Here is a 26,046-nt window from a genome sequence, read left to right as displayed (position 1 = left end):
AGCTACACTGCCCAGGAGCCCCAAGCCAAAAGCAAATTGGAGATGGGGTCCACATGCCCCAGCCCTGGAGTGAGACATCTCCCAGGCTCCTTTCACACTGTTCCTCAGTAGTTTTTAGTGGCACGGAGTCCCAGATGCCCACAGAGTTACTCATCCATCTAAATTGGCGTTCTCTCTCTCTCTCTCTCTCTCTCTCTCTCTCTCTCTCTCTCTCTCTCTCTCTCTTTCGCTTCCGCACTCCACTCTGGTATTTCCTGGGACCATCTTCTAAATAAACCACCTGCAGTCGCGTCTGGTCTTGGGTTAGTTCCTGGGAAGATCCAGCTAAGGAATCGGCTATGCAAACCTCTTCATCTACAGTTTCCAACTATGGAAAGGAAACAAGACTCCTACCCAGGTAGGCAGACCGGTGGTGAGGGTCCATGAAAAAACCCTCGTGGAAACGCCTTGCAAACTGCAAAGTGAATGACACGGGGATAATGAGGGCTGGGAAACACTGTCCTTCCCCGCCAAGCCATCAGTTTAGACCTCACTGATGTCATTGCATACACAGCTGCCAAGGACTGAGTCCTTGGCTAGAGACTCCTTCCTTTGACAGGTAAAGGAAGTGTAATTGCTAAAGTGGTTCTTTCCCTCCATCTCAGCTAAGAGCCTTGCTTTTATGGCTGTTACTGCACTAGGATTCCAATTAGCTATTATTCTTTAAGGATGGGGGTGGTGACAGAATGGTCCGCTCGGTTGCATTATAGTCCTCGATATTCTGTGTACTGACAAAGATAAACAGTCAATTCTCTGTCAAAGGTACTCGACTGGACATCTCTTGGGACTGAATGCCTCAAATCTTTACCCCGGTTCTCCTTTACTCCATAGAGAAAAGAAGGGCACCTCGACACACTGGATACAATCACCTTAATGAAGCCAGGCTTTTAAACATGAGAACGCCATCTGTATCCATGCAGTTCGAATTCTCATCTAACATGGCTCGAGGTTTCTTCTCTGTTGTTGTAATTGTTTCCTTGGCTTCCAAGCTGGGAAACCAGGGTCCCTCTTCTTCTAACTCCCCTCACCTCCTTGGTGCTTTTCTTCTGGCCTCCTGAAGTAGATCCGGGCCGTATTTGGACTGGCCGGTGCTGGTTCCACGTTCTTCTGACACTAGCACCTACCTGCACTGGATAGTTCCCATCTGCCCCTGCAGATCCACTCTCTACCGTTCTCTGTCCCATTCTGTACCCTTGGAGGCTGATCTCCACATACCACATCACCAGGGGCCTTTGTTCTGGATTTCTATTGGAAAGTTCTGGAAGGGGCCTGGAGGATACAAGGGATATGCATCCTTGGGCCCCTGGTGCTCTTCCTTGCTGAGTTTCTATGTGGCAGGGCCTCTTCCTCTACTCCTAACCCAGGGCAGCCCTGCCCACGTCTTTCAGGTTCTACTAAGAACTCCCACTCCAGCACCCTCAGGATGAAGGTGGCAAGGCTCCATTGCTGATATTTGCTGGGTGCTCCCCACGCCCATCAGCTCCCTAAGGCTATTGCTGTAAAGAGAGCACCTTCAGTGATGGCTTAGAGAGCACCCTCATTTCCATTAGAGAAGTCACCCTCTTCCCAGTTGATGACACCAGCAGGACGCTTCATCAAAGGGCCCTGCTTCTCTTTAGCCAGGATTAGGACCGTGCGGAGCAGCCCCCAGCTCAGGAGCATCCAGGAGAATGGATTCTCTGTCCTGGACTCTAACCAAGGGCACAGCTGCCACAAGTTCAAGTTCAGCTGATACTCCTTATCTGGCAGCTTGACCAGAGAGGCACCTGCTAGGGTTCAGACTTCCAGAGCTTCTCAGGTCAGTGGTTCCCAGTCAACAGCCTTCCTCTCCAGCCTCCCAGCTTCTAGAACCCTCCAATTAATTCCTTTTTAAAATTTTTTTCCTTCAGCAAGCTGTATTTGAAATGTAAGGCTGTGGCTGGCTTTTAGATTGATATTTTTAAAAGACCAAAGGATGCTCCACCTGGTGGTCACAACTGTCTGATAAGCGTCCCAAGGATACTTGGGTGACCTCACAAATAGAAAGGACCGGAAGCGTCTACACACAGAGTAACCTGAGACAACAGGAGATAAGTAGGTCCCAGTTGTCACTGTGGCAGCTTCACCCATGACCAACCAGGAGAGGATCTATGTTCTTTGGGGATCCCCAAATTGTTGGAGAAACACCTGTCCCATCTCCCGACTACAAGAACTGACCCTTACAGGGGAGGCTGAGAAGCAGGCACTCTTACCTGACTTTCTTTCACTGTTTGCCTCTTGGTCGGTTCTTGAGAGAGAGGACTTTGGTTTCACATCATGTTTTTGGTGTGTGCAGGTGAGGGCGAAGAGCCTCTTCTCCTTCCACCCCTGGAACTGGCTGGTGCCGGTTTAGGTAGACTCACCCACCACTGCTTTGGGAACCCCCTTCTTTCTCTATCCCCTCCTTAGGCCACCAGGGTCACAATTAAAAGGGTGTTAGGCCAGAAATAAAGTTTGGGGATCATTTCATCCATCCCTTCAGTTGTGGGTTAAGTTGCATCTCCCAAGTTGTAAAAAAAGATAGCCCTAAATCCTGATCCCTGGGGCCCGGGAATGTGACTTGACTTGGAAAGAAGATCTCTGCAGATGTAATGAAGGGTCTTGAGATGAGATCATCCTGCACTGGGGGCCCTAAGTCCAGAGGATGGTATCCTCATAAGACTCAGAAGAGGAGGAGAAGAAGGAGGAGGAGCTGTGTGAAGATAGAGCCAGGGACTGGGGTGATGCTGACCCAAGCCAAGCAAATCCAGAGCCACCGGCAGCTGGGAGAGGTGAGGAAGGATCTTCTCTGAAGGTCTTTGGAAACACAGCCAGAGACACTTTGATCTTAGACTTCTGAGCTTTCTAACCACCAAGTTTGTGGTAAACTATCACACAGTCCCAGGGAACAAATACATCCTCCCATTTACGAAGGCTCAAGGAGGGAAGCACTTGGCTAAATTCTCTTAGAAATTACAGGTGACCAATGAGGGATTAGAAGCCAATTCTCCCAGAGTTTGTTTGTTTATTTATTTTTTCTATTCTGACCTCCATCAAAAGAGGGTGAGCTGCTGATGCTTAGCACATCTCCCACCCCTGACCCAGAGCCCAGAACACAAGGACCCCTGGGTCAGTTCATTAGCTGGTCTGTTACCTCCTATGCCAGCCATGGTGCCAGGAGAGGTCGGGGACACAGGGACAAACCTGCTAAGCAGCCCGCACTTAAGGGGCTTATGGTCTACTTGAGCAAAGGAGAGGGGAGAGTATGTTAGTGGAACTGTGATTCAAGAAGAATCGTACACATTTAACCTTTGCAAATGCACCAGTGTGAGTCTGTGGGTATGAGGAGGGGGGGAGGGTGGCACCCGTGCCTGACGTGACAGTCTGTGGTTCCACCTGGAACATGCGTTCCCTGGAGTCGGGGGTGAAGGGAGATGTGCACGTGCCCTGTTGTCAATTGCTGGGGTCCTGCATGTCTCTGGGGTTTCATCAATCTCCTTGAGCAAGATCCTATAGTTTAAGGATAGATATTCTTTTCACAACGTAGTCCTTACATGCAAAATGACTACATCATCTGATACGAAACCCAAGAAATGGTGATCTATTCTTTTTAACTAGAAGAAAACCTGACTTTATTGGAATGTATTGAACATGTTATTCCTAAGGTAGTGGCTGGTTTCATAAAAGGTTTTCCAGCTCAAGTTGGCCTAAATGCTGGCTTTATGTCCCAAGTGCTGGTTAAGGTGGGTAGCATTCATTTAAGCTACCCATAGTTAATTTTCTGTTTATCCGTCTTTCGCCTTCTGGCATGGTGTCTTAGTCTGTTTTCTGAGGCTATAACTGAATACCACAGACTGGGTAACTATATAGAATAGAAGGCTGCGATTCCAAGAGCATTGCACCAGCATCTGGTGAGGGCCTTTGTGCTGCATCATAACATGGTGGAAGACATCTCCTGGTGAGGCAGCAGCCACTCCCTCAATAATGCATTAATTCATGAGTCTCTTAACCCATTCATAGAGGAGAGCCTTCATCACCCAGTCACCTCCCAGAGGTCCACCTCCAAATACCATCGGCAGATGAACCTGAGGATTAAGTTTCCCACATGGGAAATCCGGGAACACATTCCACTCCAGCATGTGGGGAACACATCCCTTACTTTTCTGCTTGTGCTCCTAAAGGAGGGGCTCTATGTCCAGTTCATCTTTGTTTTGCCCTCAGTACCTGTCAGCATGCAGCGTGGGGGGGGGATTAATAAGTATCTATACAAAGAGCAAATGTTCTTACATCCATGTTTCTGCATCTGACTCAGCCTTAGCCTGTTCCTGAAGAATGTGACATTATTTAAAAAAAAACAGTGAAAAGACTACTCACAGGGTGGGAGAAAATAAATATTTACAACATACAAAATAAACAGAGGATTTGTAATGAGACTATAAAAAAGATTTTATAAATCAGTGAGAGAAACTGGTACTGTGAGGGTAAAAGAAATTGAAGTTAAGGCGTAAAAGTTAAAGGGTAAAAGACCGGGTGTTGTAAAGTTTCTAAGCTGCAAGGTCTGAGTTAAAATGTAAAGGATTAGGTATTGTTAGGTTTCTATGCTACCTGCAAAACCTGAAATTTCTGTAGCTGTTAGGACAATGCTTGGAACTGCCCAGTAAATATTTCCCCTGACTATTCGGTTGTTTAATAAGGGCTCTGTGTGGTCGCACGTAGGCATTGCAGGGCCTGGACCAATCAGTTTAAATGTAACCCCCTCCTTAGGAATGACCTATCACTCCAGCCTGACCTGTTCCCGCCAGTGAATGAACTAATCATGTTTAGGAGTTGTTGTTCGATTTTCCCGCGCCTCATGATGATTTGTTCTGATGTATACAAAGCCCTCCGCCCTCCCCAAAAAGTGTACTTAAGCAGTGCTCAGCCCCTGCTCGGGGCTCTGGGCTGCTTTCCCTTCTTGAGTGGGCACGGAGCCCCAGCATGCTGGTTCAATAAATCCCCCCTTCTGCCAATTGCATGAGTGGTCACTTGGTGGTCTCTTTCTCCGACGTTTCGCGGGACCCTTACAGTACAAGTAAGAAAACTGGCAAAGAATATGGACAGATTAAGTCATAAAGGGGGAAGAGATACTCAACTTCACTTGTAACAAGGAAACTGGGATCAAAATAGCAGTGAGATCCATTGCACATTAGCTGGTCCAGGCTTTTAAACACCAGATATTATCGAGTACAGGCAGAATGTGGGATGTGGGTGATTTCATGTATTGTTGGAGAGGATGTAGCTAAATAGGCCACTTTAGAGGACAACCTAACTTGTTAAATTTAAAACACATTCCCCTGATGCAGCTATTCTACTTCTTAAATCCACCCTAATACGTACATATATATATCAAAGAGGTATATACCAAGATGTCCAGTTCGGAAAGTTGATAAAAACTAAATTGGGAGGGGATTAAAATCAAGGATGTAAATGTTCATCAATCAAGGGGCTATATGGACTATGAGAGATGCATACTCTGGGTCACTGGGCAGCAATTAGCAGGAATGAGTTTACATTTCTACTTAGGAACAAACGTCTTTTTCCTGGGCAGTTGACAGCATTTATGGAAGAAACACAAAAACTGATCTATCTCTATCTATTTGTAAGGACTTATACATACTTATGTGACTCAAAGGAAAGGGTTAGAAGGCAATAAACCAAACTGACAAATTTTATTTTTTGAAGTCTTTTTGAGAAGGGGAGTCAAAAGACTATGGCATGGGGCTGGGTTGTGGCCCAGTGGTAGAGCTCTTGTGCTGAGAGCCATAGCTGAGTCGGAATGAAGCATGGCATTTGCCAGAGGGAATGTTTGAAAGGTGATGCCAGCGAACCATTGAGATGATGATTTGAGTTAAGCTATATATAATTGCTGTGATGCTGGATTAATTGTATTGTATATTTGACCTTTACTGTGGGGCAATGGGGCGACTCTTGCTGGCTCGGCGCGCTACTTTGGAGTTCTCACACTACTTTGGAGTTCTCGCGGGGATTCCGGAGAATTCCCATTAGTTAGGGAAGTGCCAGAGGAGGGATTTCCGGTGTGGTGGTTCCCGGAAGAGCCGTGTGGCGTTTGGGAGAGTTCCTGGGGAGCGTGTGTGGAGTGTGCTGGTGGAGTTCAGAAATAAAGTTTGTTCCTCTTGAGTGGTCGTGATTTGTGCCCAGCCAGACTGCGGCACTCTTGCCTTGCATGTGTGAGGCACTAGGTTCGATTCAGCACCACATATAAATAAATGAGTAAAATGAGGTCCATCAACAACTTAAAAAAAAAAAAAAAGACTATGGCAGGGCCGGGCACTGTGGCACATGCCTGTAATCACAGTGACTTGGAGGCTGAGGCAGGAGGACCACAAGTTCAAAACCAGCTTCAGCAACTTAACCAGGCCCTAAGACACTGTCTCTAAATAAATAAATAAATAGGGATGGGGATGTGGCTCAGTGGTTAAGTGTCCCTAGGTTTAATCCCTAGTACCAAAAAAAAAAAATACTATGGCAGAGTGGCTGGCTGCTAGTCATACCTGTCCCCTCTTCTTTCCAGCAACCCACCTAGATAGTATTTTTAGCTTCCTTTGCAGTGAAGTGTGGGCACGTGACTAAATTCTGGTCAATGGAAATTGGGCCAAGGATGGGTGCTAAATCTAGTCAGGTGCATTCCACCTTGCACATGGAGCCCCCGTGTCCCTTTCTCCCTCTGGGACCTGGGAGGCTATGTGTTGAAGATAGGGAGACCACAAATGGAAGGAGCGGGGTTCTTGGCCCTCTGTCTGGGATGGAGCTGCCTGTGGATAGGAAACACTGGTTGGATCCTATAAGAGTAAGCAACAGACTTCTGCGTGAAATCTACTGTGTTGTGTGTGTTAAGAGCTGGCTTCACCCAGACACTGGGATTTTTGTGTTAATTGAAGTGATTTTTACTTTTTAAAGATATGTTTTCAAAGACAGAGTGAGCCCAAGACTTCTATGTGAGCGGTAATGGACGCTTTTCTGGGCCTCTGCAGCTCTTTGTGGAGTCCTGCTACAGAACACCCGGAAAACGTCACCCTCCATCGCTGTAGAGTGAGTCCCGAGATCTGAACTGCACTTGTAGTTCCTCATCCCACCACCTGTGGAATCTTGAGTCAATCACTCACCTGTAGAAGAGGCAAAGGGTTAGGGCAGGTTTCCTAGGATGCCAACCGAGAGCCTCCCATGTTTGAGGGACAGCGTTCTAGACCTGAGAGTCGTGAGGAAGTACAACTGGGCTGAGGGTGCAGTTGAATTTGGATGCAGTGAAACAAAGAGTTCGGCTGATTCCACAGGAAGCTGGGGTGGACATTGAGGCTTGCCCCACATTGGGGTCACCAGCCAGGTCTTTGTAACTGCCTCCTAAGAGTCCTGCCTTGGGATTCAGTCTTCCTGAGGGAGGGGTTTTAGCTGAACCACTGGAAGCTATCAAGAGGCAAGGCCCGCAGTGACTGGGAGAAGAGACATCTTAGTCCTAGGGGGGATCGGGGGAGTGCACCCCAACATTCTCCCTCTCCACCCATGCCTACCTCCCCAGACTGGGGAGAGAACCAACCCAGACCTTGAATCTGAAAGAACTTTGTCAGCTACAGGGAACCTCTCCCTATGAGATGATTGAAATTGTACCATTTGCCAAAACAAAAAGAAGTATTTGTGCCCAGAAATGTACACAATTACTATTTGTCCATCTAAGTAATTTTTTTAAAAAACAAAACAGTTTACATTTTAAGAAATGAAAATGCATATAAGTGGAAAAAATCCCGTGGTTTCATCCTTCTGTAAGATTTCTCACCCACCTTTGTCTCTCTCCTTGACCCCCACCATTAATTAATCTATATCACTGGATTCAATTTCCCAATATTTATATCAGTGTTGCAAGGGATTTGTTCTATGATTTTTCTGTCTTATAGAGTCTGTTTCAGGTTATTATATGAGTTAAAAAATACAAAGAAATGAAGGTCTGTTGGATTTTACTGCTCTCTGCTCTCTGAAGAGGTGTGGGTACCAGAATCTTAGGGGAAACGAAACCCCAAACCTCCAGATCCAGAGATGTTCCTCGTGGGTCCAGATCAGGTGATGCGGCTCTTCCTCCGTGTCTTTCACTTAGCAGTGATGCATAGAGGGATCACACTGAATGTCAGTGTCCCTGCAGTGGTCTGACCAGCATGTGTCGGAAAAGTGAGAGCCAGGGTCCTTCTAGGGTGAGATTGAGGGAAATGGGCTCTGTGACCCCCATCTGCTTGATTATATCAAACTCTAAGAGACAAACCACGGTTGCTTGAATTGAAAGCTGAGATGGCGGTGCAGCTTTGGTTCTGGGCATACTTTAGCCAACAAGCCCCAGGTAGGAAAAAATGACACCCGAGGAAGTCATCTGTTTCCTCCCGGTGCCGTGAAGTGGCATGCAGACTTGCAGTGTTCTAGAGATGTCAGGTTGGACCCAGGGTTTCTATTTTCTGTTCATGGATTACTTTGGGTAGCGGGGAGATAACCTCATGGATTCCAGAGGCAACTCTTCAAAAAGAGACCAGTGCTTTTCCTGGGGTGGGGGGCTGATATGTTCCTTTGGGATATGAAAAGAAAATACCATAATTTCTTACTTTGTTGAACGAATATTCTATATATATTTGTGTTCATGTTGTATATGTTCCAGTGCATGCATATCATATTGTTTATAATTAAACACACCTATATTTCTCTCTTTAAATTTTATTTTACTGATAGTGATACACAGCCCCTGGTTGAGAGAGGAGGAACTTTTTGAAGATCACTGACTCCCTCCTTAAGAATCCGATGAAAACTAGGAGCGCCCTTTTCCCAGAACACGGCATACAAATGCACAGTTCTTCAGAAAGTTTTAAGAGATTCAGACAGACCCTAGAGTCCACCCGTGGATCCCGGGGCGGGGGGCGGGGGGACTTCTTCTTTTCCTGTGTCCTCATTCAAGGATTGTTCTAGCATGTCTCCAGGCCCCTCCTGAACCAGTTCACACAGCAGGCTCTTCAGCTATGGAGCCTGACAGTTGTCACCACAGGAAGCCTTATAGCCCTGCTGCCAGGAGACTTCCCAGCCCAAAGTAATGGAGCCACCTGTGCCAGCCCCACCAACAGGACAGGCCCAGGGAGCACACCAATGCCTTCCCTCATCCCTCATGGTTCACATTTGTATACACACACACACACACACACACACGTGTGCACACACACACGTGCACACACACTGATTTATTAGGTATTTTTCATTATAAGGCACAATCTTGCAGAAAATTTGGAAAGATAGAAATGTATAAAAAAGAACCATTAAGATACTCATAATCTCATCTTCCAGAGATAGCAATGGTCCCCATTTTGACACATGACCTTGAAATCCACTTTTTCTATGCATGTCAGAACCTATGAAAAAGATTAATTTTAACATTGATTAAAAGGAGGCCGATCTTTTGAGTTTACTCTGTCATGCTTGTATATTGAAACTTAATTCAAAATCTTGTATGGAATTTGTTTTTTTAAAAAGAGTGTTATTTTTTTTTCCTTGAGCAGAAATGAGAGAGACACAGTCGCACTGTCGTCTACCCAACCAAAAACGCAGAAGTGCGGAGCTTCCCAGGATCCTGAACTCCAGGGCAGGCATCTGGGCTCTTTCCTACTCTCTATGTCTCTGGTTCACTCTCCAATTTTCTATCCTTTTGCTCTTTACCTTGCCTGACTCCCACCCCCTTCCTAGGTCATTCACTTTCCAGTTCAGGTTTTTGGGGGTCTACCGTGTGTCGTTGAGATCGCTGTAGGGAAAAGGGTGGACAAAACCAGCTTAGCCCTGCCCCCCGCCCCCCGATTTACTTTACTTTTCTCTTTCTTGTCTGGAGTCACTTTGTGTCACTTACGTCCCACCTGTAGACATTTATCATTTTCTCTGTCGCTTACACCTCTAGGAACATCCACAAACGCAGGCAACGTCTCTGAAGATCGGCCTTCCATAGCTGGCCGATCCGTGAGAGCCCTCTCTGCTGGATTTATGGATTGGCAAAGCCATTTCATAAAACATGATTAATGATAATTAACATTTTAACTTCAGGCCATTTAATGGCCCCCGACAAAGGGGTCAAGTGAAACTCATGGGTGTCATGTGTCAAATGTCACAGACGTGAGATGGGACCGTAGAGTAGCTGAGAGCGAGATGAGGAGGGTGTGGGAGGAGCTGCAGATGGTGCTCCTACACCCATTCCCGGGAGCCTGCTTCCCCTCGGCCGCAGGCAAAGGGACCAGCCACATCCCAACATAGAAGCCAATGGGCTTTGCTTTGTATGTTTGAGAATTCAGTTTGGTAAACAATGCCCCAGTGCCCCACTCCCTCCGCCCGGTGTTAGCAGCTGGCTAATGTCAGGAGTGAGGGACTCGATTTCTGGAACTTCCCAACCTTGCCTATTTTGTGACTTGGTCTCCATTCCTTGGTGACTGAGCCACCACCGTTCCATGGGTGGAACTTCCTTGCCTCAAACCAGGCTCCAGCTCCACTCCTCTCCCACCTGTTTCCTTCCCCTCTCTTCTTGCTTTTGGGAAGTTTGTGGGTCGCCCTTCCACAATGACCCTTCTGGATCCAGATCGTCTCCAGGAACCCTTCCTGAGGGGATCTCCATCCACTCCTCTGCCCCATCCTGATGGATGGGGACTAAACACTGACCAGCAACACAGAATGCTGAGTGAGCTTGAAGTGGGAAACACTACGTCTCAAAACTGGAAGGTTGGCCTCTTCCTGGAGAGTGATCAGAGGAATGATCCAGGACTAGACAAGATGGCGGACCCGACGTGGCAGATCTGGATACAGGGAGAGGAGAGCTGTGTGGAGAGAGCAGCTGACTAATGCAAAGGGTGAGCTCCTGGCAAGAGAGGAGGCCAGCTCCCAGGGGGAGAAAGGGGACACGGTTAAGCAAAGCTTTAGTCAGTGCCACCACATGCCCCAGATATCAGGGGCTGAGTTGGGACCTCACATGAAGTGACAGATGAGATGGATACTCAGGAGGAGGCTACATCCGGATCAGAGCAGGGATGTGGAAGGCAAGCTGACTGCTTGTCCCTTCCCAGCAGAGCCCAACCTCAGGTGGACTAGTTGACAGCCAATACTTGCAGAGGGTGTGCCCATCCTGAGGGGATCACTCAGGACTCCTCAATTGACTCATCCTGAGAGACTAAGGCTCAGAGAGATTAAGGAACATGCTCTCCATCCCCCAGAACTTCACAGTCACCGTGGTCTGATTCCTACATCCATGTGCTTACCCATGCCACCCTGCTCCAGGCCCCTGAAGTATCTTGTGGCCAGTCAGCAAGAGAGGGTGGCCATAAATAGGGGATGCCATAAGACATTTGCTCATGTTCCAAAAACATTTATTGAAATATGCAAAAGTGAATCATTGTAAAGAAAAATATGAGGTAAAAATAGCACAAGTTTGACCACGGCCTAAATATCCAAGGTGAATTGAAAACCAGGCCTGTAGGCTCTGAAACTCGCCTCGAAGGCCACCAAAAATGGCATTGGTGGGTACAGTTGAGGAGCAGTGGGACTAATGAGGAATCTTCCAACGTATTAAAAAACATTCCCACCAAGGAATGCTAGGCCAAGGAACCGTCCCCAGGCACCGAGCTCCCTGACCTTGCATGACAACGTCAATGTCAATAGCCGTTGTCACCCGTGGACGGGCCTCCTGTCGGTACTTAGAGAGTCTCTTCATGCACTTAAAAGGTGTCATTAGTAGCGAGTGGTCATTAAAGCAGCCTTGCTGTTCTGAATGACTTTCTGAATCAAATGCAGAGGAAACGTGTTGAGGGCTGAGGTCATTAGCGGTGACCACAGAAGGACTGACCGCGGGCAACGGCGCCATTAATCTTGACGAGGGGAAGAGTGAGCGATGCATAAAACCTACTTGGTGAGGTGTCTTCCTAAGTGACTGACCCCGCGTCTTTACTCTAGGTGACAGGGATGCGTGTGAGCGGTGACGTCGACTTGGCCTAATGAGTGACAAGGACACAGCAAGAGTTCCGGGCCTGTGGCAGGAGCAGCTGTGTAGAGGCTTAGGAGAGTAGCTCCAGCGGAAACATATCTAGGATGCCTCCTGTGGCCAGGCGTGAACCTAAAACTACATACTGATGGTTGAATCCTCACAACAGGCCTGTGAGGGAGGACTATGTCATTTCTGTATTAGAGGTGTGGAAACTGAGGCACAGAGAGGCAGGTCACTCGCCTGAGGTTGCACAGCTAGTAGGTGACAGAGCTGGGATTCAAACCCAGGTAGCCTGGTTTCAAAGGTTATTCTCTTACCACTTAGCTCTACAGTGTGACCAGAGAGAGAGGGAGAGAGAGAGAGAGAGAGAGAGAGAGAGACAGAGACACTGGGGCCTCCTGTGTGGGAGAAAGTGCTCTATCACTGAGCTACACCCCCAGCTTCATATTTTTCTTCAGCCTGGACTTTGGGCTCACATAGATCTGGATTTGTACCTCAACTCTGTTACTTTCTGGTTGTTGGATCTTGGAGAAGGAACTTCATTTCTTAAAGACCCCGCCCTCACTCACAGAGTGGAGAGTTGTTAGGAAGTTCTAGGAAGTGTCGGGTACTTAGTGCTTGGATACACATCACTATCCTTTTCTTCCACGCCCAAGGGACAGACACTCTTGCTGCCAGGCCAGGACACTGGCAAGGGACTGTGGATCCAGCAGGATTCCTGATTTAACCCGACTCTCTTGTGGTTAAAGGGGTCACCCAGAGCAGTGGTCAGAGAGTCCGGGCCCTCTTCCTGTGGCCTGCTTCCTGACACCCTCTTCCATTTTAAGTTCTGTTTTAGAGTCTGGTGTGGACAGAACAAAAGCTTCCCCTTAAAATTCATCTGTTGAAGTCCTCAAGGCCAAATGTGACTGGATTTGGAGACGGGGCCTATCCTTGAGGAAACGATGAAGATTGCGATAGGTCCTAAGCGTGGGGCCCAAGAAAAGCAAGAGGCAGAGTAAAATCGCCCTCCCCCCCAACACACACCTCTGGCTTTTTTTTTTTTTTTTCGTTTTTATTTGTTCTAATTAGTTACACAGGACAAATGCATTTTGACACATCATACATAAATGGAGTATAACTTCTCATTCTTCTGGTTGTACATGGTGTAGAGTTTCACCGGTTTTGTGATCATATGTGCACAGAGGGTAATAATGTCATTCTACCATCCTTCCTACTTCCGTACCCCCTCCTCTCCCTTCAGTACCTCTATTCTTCCCCATCCCCCCTCCACCCTTATTGTGAGTTAGCATCCACATATCAGAGAAAATATTTGGCCTTTGGGGTTTTGAGGGGAGTTGGCTTATTTTGCTTAGCATGATATTCTCCAGCTCTATCCATTTACCAGCAAATGCCATCATTTCATTCTTCTTGAAGGCTGACTAATATTCCATTATGTATACATACCACATTTTCGTTATCCACTCATCTGTTGAAGGGCACCTAGGTTGGTTCCATACTTTAGTATTGTGAATTGAGCTGAGGCAGGGTAATTGTATGGGGTGTATTTATTGGGCACAGTGTGACATTTTAATACATGCACACAGTGTGTGATGAACACACCCAGGTTTTTGCATAACCATCACCTCATTTATTATTTCTTTATGTTGGGAAGTTTCAAAATCCTCTCTACACTACTTTGAAAGACACAATTAGTTGTTGCCAACCATAGTTATTCTACCATGCTATAGAATATTAGAAGTTATTCCTTCTATCTATCTGCACCCCTTCTCATTAGCCAGCCTCTCTCCACCTCCCTCCCCCACATCCTTCCCAGGTTCTAATAACCAATATTCTACGCTCTGCTCCCATGAGATCAGCTTTTTAACTTCCAGATAAAAGTGAGAACATGAAGTGTTTGTCTTCCTCTGCCCGTAAAACTTAATTTCTAGTGAAGAAAATTATGCTGATAAAGGGGCTCTTTTGCCATATGATTTAAATGTGAGCAATCCCCCCAAAACTCATGTGTGGATCAACACAAGAATTTTCAGAGTTGAGATGATTAGATTATGAGAGGTGGAAACTGATCAGTGGATTAATCCACTGCTCAGATTAACTGGGCAGTGAGGGCAGACAGGTGGGGTGTGGCTACAGGATGTAGGTCCCTAGGGTGTGCCTCTGGGGTTTGTCTCTTGTATTTGGGGAGCAGAGTTCTCTCTCTCTGCTTCCTCTTGCCATGTCTTGAGCTCCTTCCTCCACCTTGCCATGAGGTTCTGCTCCACTTGGACCCAGAACTATGGAGTCAGCTGATCATGGACGGAACCTCTGAAACCAGGAGCCCACATAAATTTCTCATCCTCTAATTGTTCATGGCAGGTCTTTTGGCCCCAGCAATGCAGAGGTGACTAAAATACCCTTAGCCTCCACTTCCTACTCTGATCCCAGAGTAAGGGGCAAAGCCAGTTCCACTGGGCGACAGGGAGAATCAGGGAGGGAGAGAGAAAGAACAAATCATGGAGAGGAGCAAGACTGGTTGACTCTGGAGACAAATTTCAAAAATTACAGGGGGAAGAAATTTGTTTCGAAAAAGAAAGAACTTTCTAACGCTCAGGCTGGAACTGGTTCTCTTAGGAAAAAGGGTGGAAGGCCCCAACCCCACTGCCTCTTTGATTTGCTTAAGATTTGGTCTTTCCTGGTGTTGGAGTTCGCCGAATGTGAATAGATTCTGAACTTCGTGGTCATGTTTGGGGACAGAATTCTTTTGCACACCACCCTACAGGAAGGACACTGCCAGCGAGCTTCCAATCCTGGGATCCTGAATCTAGGCAGCTGGGAGAGGCGCCTCCTCCTCCCTCTTTCAGTAATAAGCCTCTGAGCTTCAGAATGGGGGGCCGAGGTTGAACCCGACGAACGTGAATCCGGATTAAATCCAGGCGGAAATGTTTGCACCTGTTACTGGGAAGCGATTTACTCTTGGCCAACAGCAGGTGTCCTTCGCCCTCCTGCTGAGCTTAGAGTCTGGCCACTTGAGCCTCTGCAGCTACCTGGGCTGAAGTCCAAAACCCATCAGACCACCTGGGGTGCTTTTTAACCGGGCAGATCTCTCAGCCCACCTCCTGGGGTGATTCTTTAGCTATGAGCTGACTTTGATGATAGAGATCCAAGGGTTACATTTTGCCAAACACCAGGGGTATCTTAGATGTCATGTCCCAGGGAAGTGGGGCAATGGATCAGTAAGGGATGCTCTCAGCTAGGAGGTGAGTGTGGTCCTGGAAGCACCAGAAGTCCTTTCCCATTGGCCATTCCTGAGAAGGAAGGAGAGCCAGCCACCTAGGATTCCAGAGCAGGAATACATGCTCTTAATAATTAAATAAAGAATCTTAAAAATAATAGAATGTATTATCAGGAGAGGAGAGCGGTTAAAGAATTTGTGTTCTTCAGAGTTTGGCTTCATATTTGGTTGCTGGATAAATGATAGGAAGCTACTTAATCTCTCTGAGCCTGTTTGGTCATACCAGCAAGTATAAAATGATGTTTCTTCAAACTGTTGTGCTATATAAATGAGCCCAGGCATTGATAGGACATTGGCTAAAAAATAATTCACAGGGTGAAGCCAGACTCTCAGTGTGGTGGTATCTGGAGGCAGGGCCTTTGGGAGGTATGGGATAATGACTCTGGGACCCTCCTGAACAGGATTAGGGACCTTACCAAAGAGACCCCCAAAGATCTCCCTCCCCTCTTCTACCCCGTGAATATGCAATGAGAAAGTTCTGCCTGGAAACTAGAATAGGCCCTCAGCGGACCCTGAATCTGCTGGTGCTTTGATCTTGAACTTCTAGAACTGGGAGAAATAAATTGCTTTTGTTGATAAGCAACTGGGTCTCTGGCATTCTGTTACAGCAACCAAATGGACTGGATGCACAGCCTTGAGCCTGGCACGTGATAAGAGCTCCAGGTTCTGATTATTATCGACAGGGTCATAGAATCTTAGAGTTAAAAGTGACCACAGAGATCTAGTGTGTCCAGTTTCCATGTAGTGATGTCCGGCACAAGAGGAATCAATGAAGGAAGAAGAGCCTGGATGACTTCCCTGAGAAGTGTCCCCTCTCCCCTATGGGGAGAAGCCCCCTGGCATTGCCCGGGCATGGAAAAGGTGCATTAGCCATGGAGGGATTTTGCAAATCTAAACCTCAAGCTCTACATTCTGCATGTACTGACCCTTTGCAGAGCTCACAGTTGGTCTTGTTGTCTGTAGGTCCCCACAGGCTCCCCCGAGGACAGCAGAGGAGCACTCTCCCTCCCCTTGCCCTGGTGTTTAATCAAAACTGTATTCAAAAATATGATTCTGGGAGATTATATTGGGAGATTTGCAGGAAGCTCTCAGTGGGGACAGAGATAGTGGCAACAGATTGTGGCTGGGGGTCTGAGGCTGGGATAATCACAGGCTCAGACAGGCCATTCTCAGGCTCTTTGCCTGGACCCCTGGAGCTCACCCTCCGTTCTGGAGGAGACTTGGAGCACGGGGTGGAGACCTAGATTATCTCAGTATTGCCAAGCTGGGGAAGGAAGAGGGGAGGGGGCTTCTCCAAGCTGCATAACAAGGTAGAAATGCAACGGAGAAGGTAAAGCAGGTCTTGGGGACTCCAGACCACCCTCTTCAGCCTTTCTCATACCCCACTGTCTCCAGCCAGTTAGGGGCAGGTCTTGGGAACAATTCTAGGCTGCTCTGGACTGGGAAAGAGAGGAGCGGTCTCTGAGTCAAGAGATGGTTCCTGGAGCCGGAGAAACAGCTCCCTGGGGGTCTGGGGGCCAAGGTAGGGCAGCCCAGAGGTACCTCCTATCCAGGTTCACTGTGGGTGCATAAGGCTGAATGGCTGCAGAAGAGGGAGGCAAGGTCCCCCACCAACCGACCTCTGCATTCTAGCCCCTGCTAAGCCACATGACCTTCAGTGTAGGCCACTCCCCTCCCCAATCTGTCCCATCCAGCTCTGACTCTATGTGATGCTAAGGGACTCTCTCCCCTCCACCAACCGCTAGCTGGCCTATCCGGAGGGGTCTACCTGGCCCCCCAGGAGGGGGTGGGGTCGAGAGCGCCTTGAAAGAAACCTCCAGTTAAAGCTCTTTATTACAAGCGTTAATCCCGCAAAGCCGACTGGAAATAATGTTTATCTTTTCGCAGTTTAATTTTCCGGACCCTAAGCCGCGGGTCAGCGAGGGCGACTGGAGTGTCCCCGGGGAGGCTGGGGATGGGACCAGCTGTTGCCCAGGAGCAAAAAAGAAGCAGGGAGGGGGGTCTCCCGGAGGGTGGGCGAGCAGAAACCCGAAAAGGCGCCCAGAGTAGAAAGCTAAGGGTGTTTCCACCAGGGACACGCACGACCCTGAGCCGGTCACCTGCTCCCCATGGGGCCTCAGTTGCCTCATCTGAAAAAGAGGTTTGCGTTTCTGTGATTCCTTAAGGACCCTTCCCACTCCGAGGGGGTCTTTTCTATAGAGAAGAAGAAGGGGTGGGGCCAGGGAGGGTCTGGGGACGACTCAGGTCAGTCTGCCCTCTGTTTCCTGCTCCCAACCTCCCCCTCCACAGCTCCGCTGTGGCGATTCTTCTGGCTTCAGTGACATCGGAGCTGATCTGGAAGACTGTCACCTAGCCCAGGCAGGGGCCCGGAGTGGGAGAGAAGGGTCCTGGAGGGATCCAGCCCAGCCCCTGGAGGCACACCCGGCTGGCTGCCTTGCCTCCAGCCCCTCTGGTCTCCACCACTCCCTGAGCTTCCCTCTGGGAAGCTGCCCTGTCCCTCCCCTGCTGCAGCAGTGCGTCTTCCGGCCAGCTAAATCCCACCCCTCTGGACCCCAGGTGTGAACTGGGGCAGCCTTATCCAGCCTGCACCGCGCGGGCACCTTGGCATCTCTCACATTCAACTCCCCCCATGAATCTGCAACCCCAGGAGGAACTTGGGACAAATGCTGCTCCTAAATATCCTGATGTCTACCCGCTCCCCTTGCCACCTCCCACACCCGCCCACCAAGGGGGGCCTCAGCCTGGCTCAGTGGCTTGGTGGAAAAACTTTGGGTCTGCTACACCCCAGGCGCCCTGGGTGCCACTGCGGGTTGCCTAGTCCATTTCGCCCCTTGCTGCCCTGTCCCCAGAGCTCCTGGCTGTGACCCACCCCTCCCTCCATCCTGACCTTTCTAGGCACCCCTGGCACAGATAGGCTGCACAGCTTAGGTTCAGCTTGATTATTTTTAAGGACACAAGGAGAGGGGAAGGGGAGAAGACGCATGTGGTCCTTAGGGGCCAGCTCAGCCATAAAGCTACAAAGTGAGTGAGCGGGGTGAGGGGCAGGAGTGAGCAGGAGAATGCACCGTCCAGGCCCTGCATCCAGAGAAGGAAGGCAGACTCCCTGGCTTCCCCCGCCTTCCTCAAGGTGCCCAGACACCTCCTCCTCCGCCGGATCTGGGTAGGTGTAGATCTGTCCTGCCACCAGCTCTGCGTGCAAGGTCGGCTGCTACAGGAAGGTTTCTGTGTGTTTGTCTCTTAGGCAAAGTGGGAGCTCCTGGTCCCTGTCAAGATCTGGCAGTTTCTTAGAGCAGAGGTGAGTTCAAAAAGTGGGCCCATGTCCAAGATTCTTCTGCAAATCGCAGCCATTGCGCTAACCTGCTGAGAAAGGAAAGGTTGATTAAAACCCAAAGACCACTTGGTGATGATTCTTAGGAAATCCGAGGTCAGCTGTGTCTGGTCCACAGAGATGCACAAGTCTAGAGGCAATATGCTTGCCAGAGGTATTGCTTGGACTCTCCATGTATATATTCAAATAACAATGTAACCCAAGTTTCTAAACCAGTGGCTAATCCTGGGAGAAATTACTATGAAGAGCAGACTCTGACACAGTCATTGCTAAAAGTTGCCTAATGCTGGGGAATGTCCCTTCGTGGGGTGAAATTCCCTTCCACCAGGTCCTTAGCACACAGAATAAACCAACCGGAAATGGGCAACACCAATCGGCAGTCTAACTCTGCTTGGGAATAGACTTTGCTGGTGAGTGCTCTCCAGGGACAGCACCAATCTCAGTTAAGGAATGCAGGGGCATGTCCATATCCTTAGGGATTTTAGTGGCCACTGAGAGGGCTGCAGCTGTACTTAAGCAGTGACCTTAAACCTATAGAATGTCTCTGGCCCACCTTTTCAGAAGTCTCAGAAATCTCTGGTGCCTGTCCAGCCCTGGGTACCAGCACAACAGGAGACCAGCTGATAGTCACTTGTGCTAGACAAGTGTGACAAAGCACACCTAGTGCATTTGGAAGAACCCTGGACCATGAATTCACAGGTTGTCCAACATTCCAGAATTTCTATATGGATCCCAGGTCAATTTCTCTTATTACTATTATCTGGCTTTATAATGAAAGACTAGAACTTTCATCTCGAAGCATCCATTTGAAGGGGGAGCTGTGGGGCAATCTCCTGCCAAATCTGAACCTGAGCTTGGCTGGGCAGGGTGGTGGGTGGGTGTCTTTTGGGCAGGCGCTCCCAGCGCCTTTGGGGACCCACTACCTTCTGCTCCGGAAGGGTACTGGCACTGCACTGAAGGCTCCTTCCGCCTCGGGCAGGGCGCACAGTTCAGCGGCAGCCCCTGAAGGGTAAACGTGGAGTTTCCAAAGGCTTTGGCTATGAGGGAAGATTCTTCGCAAGTGGGTCGCCGGGCGGAGCCTAGAGACTGTCCGGGAATCATATGGCACTCAGGACTCTGTGGCCTGGGCCGCGTTGAGGATGCACCTTCCACCGCGCTGGCTGCTGCGGTGTGCGCCAAAGACCAGATGCGCGGTTTCTCTGCGCATGGGTAGTGCATGATCATCGTGGGGCCCCCGGGCTCCGCCGCAATGAAGTCAGCTTCTCCCGACCCGCGGGGCTCACTGAAGGAGAAGCGGGGCGCCGCCAGGCCGCACTCCCTGCTCTCTACCCGGCCCTGCCGAGCTGCTGCGCAGGTCGCGGTCAGCGACTGCGCGCCTTTCTGGAAGCCCGCCAGCCTGTCCACCGCAGTAACCACGGCCTCCTCCTCTTCGGCTTCCTCCTCCTCCTCCTCTTCCTCCAGGTCTTCCAGGTCACTCAGAGGGAGACCCTGCGCCTCCTGGCTAGCAGTAACGTCTGCAGGAAATCAAATCAAGAGCAAGTGAGAAAAGCCCAGGGCCCAGGGGAAATCCGTGGGAGTGCCCATCCCGGAGAAGCTTTTAGCGAGACGCACGCACCCCGCACTCAGGGTGTTCTCTGTAATGCACCCCCCCCCCCCCCCGCTAAGCCAGCCCTCACCCTGCCCCCGGGCTGCTCGTCCGCCCAAGGGAAAGAATTCTTGCTCCAGGCTTGTCCCCACCCACCGCCCCTTGGAAGACTTGCCCTCCCTGAGAAGCCAAGGAAAAGCCACGCGAGTCTGGATCTCAATAGTAAAAAGAAGGCAAAGGACTCTTCATCCAACTTTAGCATCCACAGGTGGCTGCCGTTACATTATTTAATTCAGCGAATGTTTGCTGAGTGCCAACTATGTGCCAGGCCTCATCTAGGTGTTGGGTATTTAGGGGACCCAGTGGTAAGGCCTCTTCTGGTAGAGTTGGCTTTCTAGAGGGGTGTTGAGTGTGTGCATGTTGTTACAGTGATAAATGGCCAAAGAAAAAAAGCAGGCTGATGTGATAGAGCATAACTGGGAAGCTACACGGTGGCTTGGATGCGGAGGTAACGCTTTGGGGGGGAGGGGGCTTGACAGTTTGAAGTAGAGACGCAGCTGTTTCTGCAGCGAATTCCAGGCAGACTGATGTGTATGGGCAAAGGCCCTGGGGTGAGTGCAGGGGATGAATGCCTTCAAAGAAAATCTGCCCCACAGGCGACTTTCAGTCAAACTGCTGGATGGCTTGTGAAATCTAGCAGGTGGCTGATGGGCATTTGGGTACCTTTGGGGTCACTGTTTAGGCAGCCCAGTGACTCCTCTGCTCTGGCCTCTGCCTTCCTTTCCTCCCCGCCTTTGTTCTTGGGCGCCCAAGTCATCTTGTTCTCCTTCTTGAGGCGCCGGCGCGCGTTGGCGAACCAGGTGGACACCTGGGTGAGGGTCATCTTGGTGATGATGGCCAGCATGATCTTCTCGCCCTTGGTGGGGTAGGGGTTCTTGCGGTGCTCGTTGAGCCAGGCCTTGAGCGTGCTGGTGGTCTCCCGGGTGGCGTTCTTTCTGCGTCCAGCACCGCCCAGCTCTACCCCACCGAACCTGCAGGGAGAGCCCAGCTCAGTCTCTAGCCTGGGAACAAGGGGCTTCAGACAGGGGGCATGGGTCACCTGGAAGTGTGATTCTGCCCCTCCCTTTCCCTTCTTCCTCCCACCCCACCTCCCTTTCTGGCAGGAGGGAGCCAGCCATTGGCCCATCCTCACCGGTCATACTGGTACTGCCCCAGAGTCGGCTCGTAGGGATAATAGGCTCCTGGTTGGGCCAAGCTGGGCGTAAAATTCCCCGCAGCCTCCTTAAATTCATACTGTGGATTCTGGTGGGAAAGGAAAAGAGAATGGAGGACTCAGTGTGGGGAGAGGCAGGCAGCTGAGGTCAAGGACTCCGGTTCAGCCCCACCATGTGCATGGCTGTGCAACCTTGGACACAGTGTTTAGCCACTCTCTGCCTCCGTTTCTCCCTGGAGAAACGGAAATGGTGATACCAGTACCTAGAGGTTGCAGGAGAAGACCATGTTGGTAAATGGCTAGGCAGGCTCCCCCGTTAAATACTAGTGGCTGTTCTTACTGCCCTTACACACCAGTGGGGCTGCTTCCCAACTTTAGTCTTCTTCCAGAGCTATTTCTGACCCTCTTCACCTTTGTGACTTCAATCTTAACTTCCTCATCTGTAAGTGGAGAATATGGATGGCTTACCTACGTCACAGATATAATAGAACTACCAATGCTTTCTGAAGAGTACGTAAACCATCTGTAAATTCTGAAGTGCTCTGAAGGTATATTTTCCCCTTATACACAATCCTAACCATTTCCCTTCCTTAGGGCTCTGTGCCCCTCCTAGATTTTCCCTGGAGAGGTCACTCTGGATTTCACCTGTCTCTGCTGTGCATGCCCCCAGTGCCTGCATGTCCTAGCAAGGTAGACCCAGTTCCCACTCGACTCACCAGTGCCCCATACAGTGGGGGTGGCTCCGGTCCATAGGGCAGGTAGCCAGGGTAGCTCTGGGCAGCAGCATAGGGGGCCCCGTAGATGCCCAAGGCAGCACCCAGCTCAGGCCGGGTGCTGCCCAGCAGCCGGCTGTCATAAGGTGTGCAGCAAAGAGCGGGGGCTGGGGTGGAGCTGGAGGCCACCTCTGAGACTGAACGTGGAGCAGCTTCGCAGCAAGTGGAGCTGGAACTTGCAGATACCAGGAACTACAAGAATGAGAAAGAGGTCACTGGAGGTCAGAGACCCCCCCCCCCCCAACTCCCTGGAGCCAGAGGGAAGCAGGGAATTGCCAGGTCACTCCTTCCTTCCACTTTAACTAAATGTCCCCGTTCTGCTAGCTACTGGGACAGGAATTTCCCAGGGGCAACTCATTCAAACTCCTCTTATAGATGTCCCTATGCCATTTCTATGGTTCCAGTCCCAGGGGACTGGGGAAATGTGAAGGTCAGAAACCTCATTTAGAGACCAAACCTCTGCTCCCACTCCCATCTCTGCAAAGATAGAGCTAGAAGTTAGCCTTAGAGACCATCTCAACCTATCACCCCCACTCCTGTTTTATAGATAGGGAATGGAGGACCAAAGAGAGTAATAGACTTGTCCAAGATCACACAGCAGGTCAAAGGTCAAGCTGGTACCAAATCTCAGGAAAGTATTCCAGGCACTCTGGGGAGAAACTGAGTAACAGTGGTGGGATTTTTCCCATGAGACTCTTGTCGCTCTGCAACATGCCCTCTCCTCCCCCACCACATTTGGTTTGGAAAATTGAGGGATCCAGAGGCAGAAAACTTGGATCAGCCCAAGGAAAGAGCAGGATAAGAATAGAGGTCAACAAATGAGCAACAATATGGCGAGATGGGCAGTGCTCTGTACTGGAAGTCCTCTCCCCCCCCCCCCCCCATTGAGCGTCCTCCGGCCACCTCACACATCTGTAAAGAAAGGAGGCCTGACTGGAAGATCTCTGAGAACCCACCCACCTCGCTGAGCGCGTGGTCGGGGTGCCCACGTTTCCACGGTCACACGGTTTTCAGCATGCACTTGGGAACGGAACGTTCTCAGTCAGGGACTGGGGTGTCAGAGGAAGCTGTGATACACTACCCGGGCCTTGCTCCCTCTGTCTTCCCCCGGGACACCGAGAGGAGAGAGCTCAGGGGTAGGCACGCACCAGGCGGTCACCCCCTCCACCCAGGCTGCCCCCCATTCCCCATGAAGGCACTTCTTACCTGGGAAGCGCCGCCGTATGGGTGTCCGAAGTGCGGGAAGGACATAGTGGCTGTCCCTGTCCTGTCTCCCTCTTCCCTTAGGAGTTCCCCTCTCAGCCCCACGGTTCGGTGCCCCTAGCCTTGTGGCGTCTGGTTTCCTTACACCGCTGCGAGTGCCCAGCGCCGGTTCCTTCGCCCGCTTGGAGCGACTGGAGGCAGAGCCGAGGGCAGCCCAGCTGCCGAGCCCTGCGCTCCGGAAGGCGCCCCTCCAGCCCGTAGGGTCCAGAAGACAGAAGGGCCCATGGATGGGCAGGGGAGGGAAGAAGGCGCAGGTTCCCAAGGGCGCTCGGTGGCGAGGTGAGGCGCGGCGCGGCGCCGGGCTGTGAGGCTCCCGAGGTGTCCCAGTCCTGGGTGGCCAGAGGCTCAATGTGACGTCACGGTAATCCCGGGCTGCCAGACCGGACCCCGGGCCCCGGGGCCCCGGGCCACCAGGCGTACTAAGCGCAGCCAGCCCGTGCGCGCGCGCGCACGCACTCTCACCCACGCTCACTCTTGCTCTGGGAGATTTGTGCAGTCGGCGAGGAACGTCAAAGACCCTGACCCTCTCTGCTCGGCGCTAGATCCTACCCCTTTTTGCCGCAAGCTCACGCGCGCGCACACACACAGAGAATCTCTCCAAATTACCCGGGAGAAGTAGGAGAAACGCCTCCCTCTGCGCCGCGCAGGCCCCGGGCGCAGCGCGCACACCTCCTCCCCTGCGGCCCGGAGGAGGCGAGAGGCAACCGGGGCGGCGAGGGAGGAGAGAATACAAAAGAAGAGACAAGAGAAAAGTGGGGGAGAGAGGCAAGAGGGAGGAGGAGGAGGGGAGAGGAGAGGGAAGAGGAGTCTGAGTGAACAGAGGCGCGCGGGGAGGGGAGGGAGCTGGGGTGGGTGAAGGCTGGGCGGAGGCTGAGCACCGGCAGGTGGAGGAGAGCCCAGGCTCGGGGGAGAAGCCCCCAGCCCGGCTCCTCCGCCTCTCCGCTGCAGGAAAGTTTGTTGCACCACCAGCCCCGCGCTCATGGAAGCGGATCCGGGCAGCGTTGGTGGACCCCATGGGACCGCACATCCTTGTCCTGGGGATCCGGCTCCCTCCTCAGTCTCCCCAGGACTCTGGCTAATTCCGCTTTGCCAGAGCCCCGACCCTGGGGCTTCTTTGCCGCCGCTTGACCCTCGAATACGCCGAATAGTGCCCCCTCCAGGTCAAAGTTCTGGTCCCTGTCGGTTTCCGCCTGGAAAAGCGCTAAGTCTGACCCTTGGCAACTGCGGACTGGGGCCCGTGGCGCTAGGCAAATCCTCCTCGGACGGAGAGGCTTGGTTGCCTGGCACATTCCGCCCGCTGGGTCCGCGGGGGATCCGAGAAGCAGGAGGAAGGCGTCGGGGCCGGGCTGCAGCCGCTGAGCTCCGCTGGGGGTGGCGCTGGCGAGCCGCAGTGGAGAGCTCCGGGCGGGAGGCCTATTCCCTGCGCTCCGCCCGGACGCTGGGCTGGGCCAGCGGTGTAACCCGGGCTCCCCTCCCAGGGGTCCTCGTCAAAGGACACTGAGGCCCCTGGTGGAGGTGGATGTGCGCTGGTGCCGGGAAGGGGGCTTCGTCCGCCAGGGCTGGCCCCGGCACAGCGGCGGCCAATTTCAATAATCGGTTTGCACCTCTGATGTCTCAGACCCCAGACTCCGAGACGCCTTTCTCTAGGGGCGAAAAGGGACCGTCAATCTGGAGAGGGAAGGCCTTAGTCGTTGCGGGATCAGGTGGAGTTTGCAAGCCCAGAAACCTCAGAAAGCTTCCCCTTTCTCTCCAGCGGGTCACCGCGCCCTTTACACTTTTTACAATGCTCTCCCTCTCTGCAGCTCCCCCGAGGAGTCGTGGGGGTTGGTTCAAAGGCTCAGTTTTATTTTCTAATTGAAACCCAAGACCGTGTGGCCCAGAGGATAGGAGCCGAGCTGGGTTCCTGCCAGGTGGAGGAAGGCCAGTAGCAGGCAGGTCTGGGTCCCTGGCCGGGAAATCTGTCACCGCTAACTTGCCTCTGGCACCTTGCAGAGGGGACTGGTAGGCCCCAGGGCCAGTGACCTCCTTAGAATGACAGCTCTGGCTACACAGCTCCACTCTTTTCTTCCCCAGATTCTGCAGAACTCTCAAGGAGCTTAAAGAACCCACAAACCGCAGACGACTCTAAGAGATTATTAACACGAGAACAAGCGCCATTCTAAATACTGACAAACCCAGCCGCGACTGCGGAATGCTGTTACCTTGGAGAAACCTTGCTTTCAACCCCGGGGAAACTCCTAGTTAGAAAAAGAATTATTATAGTCATGGGTAGACTGACTTAGCGATAAAAATCACAGTGATAAATAGATCCCTTGATTTTTCAAAATGCACTTTGGAGTCACCCACCCACCCGGTTTGCAGTTTGGATACATCTAAGCTTTTTCTTTTTCTTTTTTTTTTTTTTTAAGTAAGTATTAAAGAGTATTCATTAAATTAGTCTCTTGGGGAAGATTACTACTAATTAATTAATTGCAAACATTTCCAGAGGGAAGATATGTCAATTGGAAAGTAATAAAATTAGATAGTCGAAATACTTACTCAGCAACTTT

At 50.8% G+C, this 26,046-nt stretch overlaps 1 protein-coding gene across 1 annotated transcript; it reads right to left on the bottom strand.

Moving 5' to 3' along the window:
* Window positions 1-17,177: 17,177 nt before the first annotated feature.
* Window positions 17,178-23,485, bottom strand: Irx6 (iroquois homeobox 6). Its single transcript, XM_071604194.1, has 6 exons — window positions 23,441-23,485; window positions 22,178-22,426; window positions 21,441-21,550; window positions 20,972-21,279; window positions 19,587-20,177; window positions 17,178-17,299 (listed from the first exon to the last, which is right to left on the bottom strand). Exons 1-6 carry the CDS (start codon window positions 23,483-23,485, stop codon window positions 17,178-17,180), a joined length of 1,425 nt encoding a protein of 474 aa, XP_071460295.1.
* Between the last annotated feature and the right edge of the window lie 2,561 nt (window positions 23,486-26,046).

This window comes from Marmota flaviventris, chromosome 18 (assembly GCF_047511675.1).
Source record: "Marmota flaviventris isolate mMarFla1 chromosome 18, mMarFla1.hap1, whole genome shotgun sequence".
In the NCBI taxonomy this organism is placed as follows: Eukaryota; Metazoa; Chordata; class Mammalia; order Rodentia; family Sciuridae; genus Marmota; species Marmota flaviventris.
The sequence above is the reverse complement of the archived record's forward strand: the minus strand, read 5'-3'. Positions and strand labels throughout refer to the sequence as shown.